This window comes from Momordica charantia (genome assembly GCF_013281855.1).
Source record: "Momordica charantia cultivar OHB3-1 chromosome 8 unlocalized genomic scaffold, Mcharantia_2.0 BLBB01000008.1, whole genome shotgun sequence".
NCBI classification, from domain to species: Eukaryota; Viridiplantae; Streptophyta; class Magnoliopsida; order Cucurbitales; family Cucurbitaceae; genus Momordica; species Momordica charantia.
The window spans coordinates 8,900,535-8,908,842 of NW_028275166.1; the positions used below are offsets into that span (position 1 = coordinate 8,900,535).

The window sequence follows — 8,308 nt, forward strand, 5'->3', positions numbered from 1 at the left end:
CGTGACATATTTGGATAAGAAGTCAAAAATCGGAGTTTTGTTCCCGAGATGGTAAGTTTCTACATTGTTATCGAATAAAGTAGATTGATGTATTTTCTCATATATTGTTTTTGTCTACCTATGATCCAAGCATAAGTTTAATTCTTTCAACATTATTTTTAGGATACGTTTTTTCCCTTGTTTTATTTCGCCTTATTCTTTTTTTATACTCATTGCTAATTTCATATTATGGTTGCTTGAACTATTTGTAACATGTGATTTTATTAATTATCTTTTTAAGATGTTTATTTTGTTTACAAGAGAAGAAATGCCTCCCAAAAATAATGTTGAAATAATTGAACTTGTACTTGGAACGACATAAGAAAGTATATCAACCTACTTTATGAAAACTTATAAGAAAGTATATCAACCTACTTTATGAAAACTTACCGTCTTGAAAAAAACTTCATTTTTTGCCTTCTTTACTCAAATGTGGCGCGAGTCAAACAATCAAGGGAAAAAATTGGGGGGAAAATAGTGATAGAGTAAATTTTGAGAGAAAATGAATAAGGAGAAAAAAAGTGAATAAAATAAAACAAAATTAGTAACCAAAAGGAATAGAAAAAGATAAAAGAAGTTATGGCGAGTAGAAGAGAAGGGAAAAAAAAATAGAGAACGAGAGAGATACCGTGTAATAAAATATGAAGAATGAGTACACGGTGGAAGAGAAATTTATGGAAGAATGATAAAATAACAAATCGAGAGAAAAAAGAAAGGAAACAGAACGTTAAGAGAGAGAAAACAAATTGAGTAGTAGACCTCGTTTTTTCACACGTGTTTCTCCGCCCAAAACATATCCACCTAGTTCCTAATGATAGTGAATTCAAACCCTCCACTTTTTTAGTAAAAGATCACACAATTAAATCAAATGATAAAAATATTTTTTTTATTAATGAGTGGAATATTTTTTTTTAAAAAAAAGAAAAAAGTATTATGATCTCAAGTATTAATTAAAATTTTTTATTTTTATTCGTTAAATTAAATTAACACTTTTACAGCTAAGAAATATTTTGTTTTATTTTTATTAAAAAAGTTATTTGGAGAAAACATGGAAATTCACATTTAATCAAAAATTATTTTTGATTTTATTACTTTTTATTTAGATTTGATTTTGAAAAAAAAAAAATAGGGATATCGATATTTAAACTAAATATTTTTTATTTTCTTTTGATAAAACACAGAGAAAAATTTACTATAAAATATAAATAAAAATTCTACCAGAAAAATTACTACAAATTAAATAAAAAACGAATGATAAAATCGAATACCGAACAAATTTAGGATTTTTTTTAAACATAATTATTAATAAATGTCTTTAACCCAATATAAAATTATTATCCAGGTCAACTATTACATGTTCATTGGATGATCCGGTGAGTATTGTTGATTCTTTTTATATTATATATATATATATTGTTTAGACTGATTTGGCGAGTATTATATGTATTATAATAATTATTTTTATGTGTATTTGGCATAATTGAAGTATTTTTTGACTTGTTTGAAAAGTTTTGAGCCAATTTGATCTATTTTAATTTAATGGTTAATTTTTTTAAATAAAATTTAATGGTTATTATTACTAAATATATTTTGAGATTATTGATTCTGAAGAAGGATTAATGTCTATGAAGATTGACAGAAATAAATATAGGTATACGGTTGAACTTTCCAAGCAAATAAACCCTACAACCTTCCATTAAAAAAAAAAAAAGCTTTACAATTTAAAATTTGAATCAATTTTAAAAATAACTTAAATACTAATAAAATATATAAATAGCATCTAGATTCTATAATAAATACAAAATGAAAATCGCTTACACGTGATTTCCTGACGTGGCAATCCCTAGATTTAATATGCTATTTTTTACTTTGATCAACCCTGCCCTAATTTTGTCAGCAATTTTCATAATTACACTCATTTTTAAATTTCTTATTTAATTTACCTTCTTTATATTACTTTGAAATCTAGATTGTTTTTTAACCAGCATTATTCTTAAAATTATTCTAAAATTAAAACAAAATAAGTATAAACGGCTGTAGTGAAAAAAGATATATATATATATATATATATATATATATATATATATACCTGATGAAAAAAAAATATATATATAGATATATAAACGGTTAGGGACAACGTCTGATATGATTAAAAAAAGGAAAGCAAACTATATCTTTAAATAAACCCATTGGAATTATTCCAAAATATATAAGCCCTCTCTGTACAATACGTGATTAACAAGAAACGACCTAATTTAATTCGTTTTCTACTCCGTTGATTCTCTGCTTCGTTAGAACTTGGAAGAAGCGCCATCGAAACTACCGGCAAGGTGAAATTTTTCTGTCAAATTTTCTTCATCTTTTCACAATTCATCCCAATTTTGATGCAACGCAGCTTTACGTTTATCTGTTGTTTCTCTCTGCATGTAAAGCTGTGAAGGATATTGGGAACCAATGCGTTTGTTTCCCGAGAAAATGTTCGAATTTAATTCCCGCTTATTGTTGTTTGTTGCTGTAATGGGGATCGAGTTGCGGGTTACTGTTTCTGATCTTTGAATTCTGGAATACTTGCAGTGACTTGGTCTTGCCGTCTTGCAATTTAGATTTTGCTACATTCAATTAGACGTAAACCTAATAATTTGTTGCCTTGCCCCCAAATTATATTGCTCCGAATTTATTGTCTGATCATTCTTGATGCGTGGTTTCCGTTGATACACTGATTAGCGAGGTTTTATGATGTTGAATTTGATAAAATTTGAATGTTTTTCAGAATTGTGAAGCCTATGATTCTCCATGATAGTTTACGTAGCGATTGAAATTAATTCCGTTTGCTGCATTTGAATTTTGATATCTTGAGGGCACGCTTTTGTAATGATCCGCTAAATCTTTACTTCTTAATGCTTAAACCCTTGATCATTCTTAAGTTCTAGATGTTCTAATTTTTCGCCCCTTCACTTTTCTTGTCTGCTTTTAGATTCTAAATGAAAAACAGGGGCAGCTATTCAAATATATGGTAAGGAACATATTTATCTTCAACCAATATTGATGGAGAAGAGAATTGTTCATAAATGGACCCAAACATCAGTTGACATGGATGATGAGCAAACCAAACCTGATGGTTTAACATCACTGGCACGAGTACCTCATATAAGAAGGAAGAGAAAGAGAAGCGACATTGACAATTTCGATGGGGTTAGGAAGAAGCAGAGTAAGGGTGTGAACCCTGTTGAGCAAGAGGTCGAGTCAGTTGATATAATCTCGGAGTTGCCTGAATCTGTTATTCATCATATCTTCTCATTTATTCGTTGTGCAAAAGAGGCTGCCCGAACTAGTATCCTTTCGAAGAAGTGGAGAGATGCATGGAAGTCCTTCTCCATTCTAACATTCGATGAGCAGCACTTTCTCAAGACGGAAGTCAATCTTGATAGCGATAAGCGAAGGCAATTGTTTATGGACTTTATCGATTACTCCTTGCAAAGCCACCTTGAACGGAACTTGAGCATTTACAAGCTAGTGTTTCGTATAACCCCAGAGCTGGTCCTGTGTCTGAACCGATGGGTCAGTATTGCGGCAAGAAATGGTTTAGGTGAGCTAGATATCCATGTCGAGGACAAGAGACTCAGACGTTACAACCTATCACCTTTCATGTGTTCTGCCAAGACTCTAACTGGATTGAGATTGCATGGTCTTAACTGGTCAAGTTTTGAGGGTATGAAGTTCAATAATTTGCGAAAACTGTATCTCCGTAGACTTCGTGTCGATCAGGAGATAGTCCAGAAATTGGTTTCTACCTGTCCTTTAATTATGGATTTGAGAATTGTAGAATGTAGAGGATTGAAAATTTTGCGGATTTCAGGTTTTCCAAAGCTTGAAAGGATTGACTTGCATCGATGCTATGGTACAAGAAGGATTGAGCTCCAAGTTACTAGTCTACAAACATTTTGGTATTGTGCAACGAAATCTACACGCTGTAAACTTAATTTGGAGTCCTGCACATCCTTGAAGAGGTTGACATTAGAGGACCCATATATGACAGATACTTTCTTCAATAAGCTACTTTCGAGCTTTCCAGACCTCGAGAAATTGGATCTTAGCAGATGCAACAAGTTTCTTTATATTGAAGTATCAAATTTACGGCTTCGGAGTCTAGTCTTGAGAAGTTGCAAGAATCTGAAAATTGTTGATATTGATACACCAAATCTTTGTTCATTTGACTATAGAAGCAACAATATGGCTTGTATGCTGGGTCAGTTGTGTCTAAAGGAGGCAAAATTTTCTTTGGATTCAACAGAGGAAGTTGATCTTCTACGTCGAAATTTAATTGTCAATTCATTTCTTCGCAAGCATTGTCGAGGTTTTAAAATCATCATCTTGGTTCAAAAGGTAACAATGACCTCCTGAAGTTTTTCATACTTGTTCCTGCTAACAACACACTTACCCATCACTTGTTTCCTCTTTCTTGCATATGATTTTGAATCAAGAATATTATAATTCACGACGATAGCAAAGAAATCTTCCTTCCTACTTTCCACCATCTCAAGATTCATGCAATCAAGTCGTCTACAGACGCCAAAGATTTAGTAGACAGTTTGTTATCGACATGGCACCCGGAGACACTTTCGGTACTGTCATCTCCTAGCAGCAATGTTCCAAAGGTAAAACCTTCACATTAGCCAAGCACAAATGAGACAACTTTGTACAACTCTTACACTACATTTTCTGCATTGAACATTGTCAAACTACTCCTGGATGTTGTTATCTTCTGTTTCCGAAACGTAGGCGGTGCGCGAGATAAAAAGAGAAGAGGACCCGAGCTGCTGTGGCTACAGCGCTTCAAACAACAAATGCTGGCGCCATTTCTTGGAGGATGCCGAGATCATGAACCGTGTGGAAATTGCAGATGTGTCATCAGTTTGGTTTCTTGATCTGAATTATCGGTGTAAGGAAGACCAAATGACCAGCATCCGACTACATTGGGAGCCTTCTGTGCATATTGGGAAAGCATAAGTTTTGATTTATTACCAAAAGAAAGATGATAAATGAGTTCAAATTTCTTTTCCTTCACATAATGTAATATTCTTGTCGAAAAACAAATCTTTTGTTCGCCTTTGGATAACTAGCACAACCACGGCATTTTCTGGTATATTGTATTGAATTTGTATAGTTGTGTTCAACAAAGTGAGAAAAATAAAGTCCCATTCAATAAAGATTTCTTTTTTAGTTTTCTGTTTTAAAAAATTATGACTTTTCACAATTTTTTTTCGTCAATTATGTTTTTCACCAACTTTAAAATACATTTAATTTTTTAGCTAATTTTTAAAAACAAAAATACAATTTTTTTTCTTTTCAAAATTTTAATGACAAGACAATGGAGATTAATTTTCAAAAACAGAAAATTAACACCAAAATGGTTATCAAAACTACTATTTCCTAAACTCTCTCCTCTGTTGATTCTCTCCCACTCTTCCCTTTGCCCGATCAGACCACCAAATCGAATCACAATTCAATCACTTGATTTTCACAATCCCATTGATTTACTTCTTTGTTTATGTTTTAAAGAATATATTTTGATCAGTTTCATTTTGGTTTGCAGAAAAATTAAGCCAAATCGAACTGTTTGCACCCTACATTGTATCATATGACTACATTAAATTGGTTTAAGCAAGAGAAATACGCAATCATCACAACATTAACTCTTCACACAACCAATTCGAACATAACTCAATAGGTTATCATTTATTACCATCTAAAAAATCGATAGATTCATCTTCACCACGATCATTCATCTTTAAAAAAATAATAATAGACAAATAGTTAGTCGTCAGATTTTAGGTCCTCACTGAAAAACAAATGAAAACTGAAATCATTGAACCCGATTATTAACAAACTGAAAAATTACATGGTTGTACCCCGTACCTTGAGATCACCCTGCTGCACCAACCTACCTAGTAACTCTGTTATGAGGAAATATTAGAGGATAACCCTTTCCCTTCCTACATAGGAGATGTCCTCCAAACTCCACTGTGATAAATACTAGAGTCTAATTTTTCAATCGTTTTTGTATAGTGCCTCCTAAAGTTGAGAATCAAGTCTACAATTTCTTGATAAAGTTTGCTTATTCTGCTGGGTTGGCTAAACTCTCGTAGCATTGAAACAGGTTTCTAAGATTTAGATCTCAAACTACACAAGTATTATGAATCACAAATTCACCATATATATGATTTAGACTTCTAAAATCCATTCCTTTGCACAATCTAAATACAGACTACACACAAACCAAACTTTCCAACCTTAGACTCGGTGTTTGAAAAGGCGAGAAGAAGCGAGGTGCAGTAAAGGGCACCTCTGCTTCAATAATAAAACAGATCCCCATTTGAAAGAGAAATGCAGCATGAATAGGAATAGACAAACTTGAAGACAACAATAAACCAGATCTCCCTTTGATTCAATCTCAATGTGTTTAATCTCGTGCCATTAGAAAACATAATTGAAAGAATTTACAAGCTGATGCACGGATGTCCCTAGGTATAGGGGAGCAAAACTCCGACTCCCAATTATGAAAGAGACAAAAAAACGTAGCCAATTAAAGAGAACACCTACTCTCTTGTTTCCTTTTACAAGAAACACCTGTATGAAACGAAAAAGAATGTGCAGCTCCAGAACGAGAGGACTATGAATTTTACGTGAAGATGACGAGAAGGTTACAGAAAAGATGCAATTTGACGTAATCAAAATAAAGGGTAATTGTAAAAAATTGGGAATATGTAACCAATTAGACACATCAAGCCTTGTCCAAGCCCAATGGTCCGTAGAAAAATCATGGTTTCGATCCTAAAAAAATCCCATCTCTCTCTCCACCCAAAACTTCCAGAAAACCAACAAAATAGAAAGCATAGCTCTGGATCCAAGAGTAGTTTCTAGAAACCTATAAAGTTTTTCCATAACACATCCCCTGAAGGTACGAGATATCTGTACGAGTAAACATGTATTCAATATCTATGGGTTCCATCTCAAAATCAATTGACAATGAAAAGCATCAGCTGTAATATGCAGCGTAGTATGCACTAAGCATATCACATGTATTATCAAATGCTTCAAATTTATACATACCATAAGTTCTTGTAGGTACTAAAACAAGTCAGTTCGGAAATACGTAGATTTTACAAATCGCATTGATGTGATATAGGATCTCATTCTAGTATAAATTGTTTACCCTCTGGCCTTAAGCTCAGCAAGCCGCCTCGATAAGTCGTCCTCGTCGATTTTCTCAGTCTCCCTGGTCGGCACAGCGTGAGCTGCTGGCTGTGGGAGACCCACAGAAACCTCCAATCCATAGTCGTCGGCTACCTGTTGCATCAAAGTGTTGACCTCTCCCTCCGGAGTGGACAGAGAAGTTGAACCCGCCATCGCATTCTCCATAAACTCAGCCTGGACCTCCATGTTCACAAACTGCTTCTCAAATTGATCCATGGTCTCCGACATCTTCTGCAGATTACCGGTCGCCAAAGTACTTTCCAAGGACTTGACGATCGAGCCCATAGACTTGTTAATGGTGGACATCTTCGCCTGCGTGTCGAGACGAGCCACAACGGCATCGAGCCGCGAAGCGAGTCGGAGATAGTTCATCTGCTCCGTACGCTTACGGATCGCGTTCTCAGCGTAAATTCGTGCCCCGTCCATGTTCCCCTTCTCCATAGCCTTCTTGATCTTAAGCTTCTCGGACTTCTCCTCCTTCTCGCACTTCCTCGCTTGTCGTTGCAGTGATTTCGCCGTAAATTTCAATTCCATGATCTGATTCAACAATTTCTCCGTATTACCCATGATCGCAACTGGAATAAATTTTCCGGGAAAAACAAGCTACGGATATAAATTTCAATTGGAAATCTAGGGTTTCCAGAGGAGGACGAAGATACGACGAACCTTGGCGATGAGTAATTGGCTTGGTTCTACTCTCTCCGTCCAAAATTAACCAATGGTTTGCCGTCGCACGTGTGGGGCTTTCTTTTACAATATTCTCTCCCTTTATAATTTTCTAATTACTGAATAATATCCTAATCAGCAGAAAAAGAGAAAAATACCTGATTTATTACGTAATCAAGTTTCCTAATCGAATTAACATAAGTAAAAGTATCGAATAATTAAAACAAAACTTTATACAATATGTTCTTTTGATGATTATATATAAATGGTATCACTTCTACGTATTTTTATGCTTTTCACGCTGTAGATTAGTCTTTTTTTTAATATATATATATTACCGATAAATGAT

General features: G+C 34.0%; 2 protein-coding genes across 3 annotated transcripts; one reads left to right on the forward strand and one right to left on the reverse strand.

Moving 5' to 3' along the window:
- The first annotated feature begins 2,213 nt into the window (after positions 1–2,213).
- LOC111016940 (putative F-box/LRR-repeat protein At3g58880) lies at positions 2,214–5,182 on the forward strand. Of its 2 annotated transcripts, XM_022292537.2 has the most exons (5): positions 2,214–2,369; positions 3,014–3,748; positions 3,896–4,422; positions 4,521–4,694; positions 4,819–5,182. In XM_022292537.2, exons 2-5 carry the CDS (start codon positions 3,085–3,087, stop codon positions 5,044–5,046), a joined length of 1,593 nt encoding a protein of 530 aa, XP_022148229.1. In that variant the 5' UTR covers positions 2,214–2,369; positions 3,014–3,084; the 3' UTR covers positions 5,047–5,182. The 2 variants fall into 2 exon arrangements, with proteins under 2 accessions (XP_022148229.1, XP_022148228.1); XM_022292536.2 differs by having other exon boundaries at positions 3,014–4,422.
- Positions 5,183–7,059: 1,877 nt separating this feature from the next.
- On the reverse strand, positions 7,060–8,025 carry LOC111016858 (ESCRT-related protein CHMP1B). Its single transcript, XM_022292404.2, has one exon. The coding sequence runs from the start codon at positions 7,858–7,860 to the stop codon at positions 7,249–7,251; it is 612 nt and encodes a 203-aa protein (XP_022148096.1). The 5' UTR covers positions 7,861–8,025; the 3' UTR covers positions 7,060–7,248.
- Positions 8,026–8,308: the final 283 nt, after the last annotated feature.

Bases quoted from the DNA above. Each gene is read 5' to 3' on its own strand.
- LOC111016940 (XM_022292536.2), top strand. From the start codon at position 3,085: ATGGAGAAGAGAATTGTTCATAAATGGACCCAAACATCAGTTGACATG. The intron at 4,423-4,520 runs GTAACAATGACC...TTTTGAATCAAG, and splicing joins TCATCATCTTGGTTCAAAAG to AATATTATAATTCACGACGA. The intron at 4,695-4,818 runs GTAAAACCTTCA...TCCGAAACGTAG, and splicing joins CTAGCAGCAATGTTCCAAAG to GCGGTGCGCGAGATAAAAAG.
- LOC111016858 (XM_022292404.2), bottom strand. From the start codon at position 7,860: ATGGGTAATACGGAGAAATTGTTGAATCAGATCATGGAATTGAAATTT.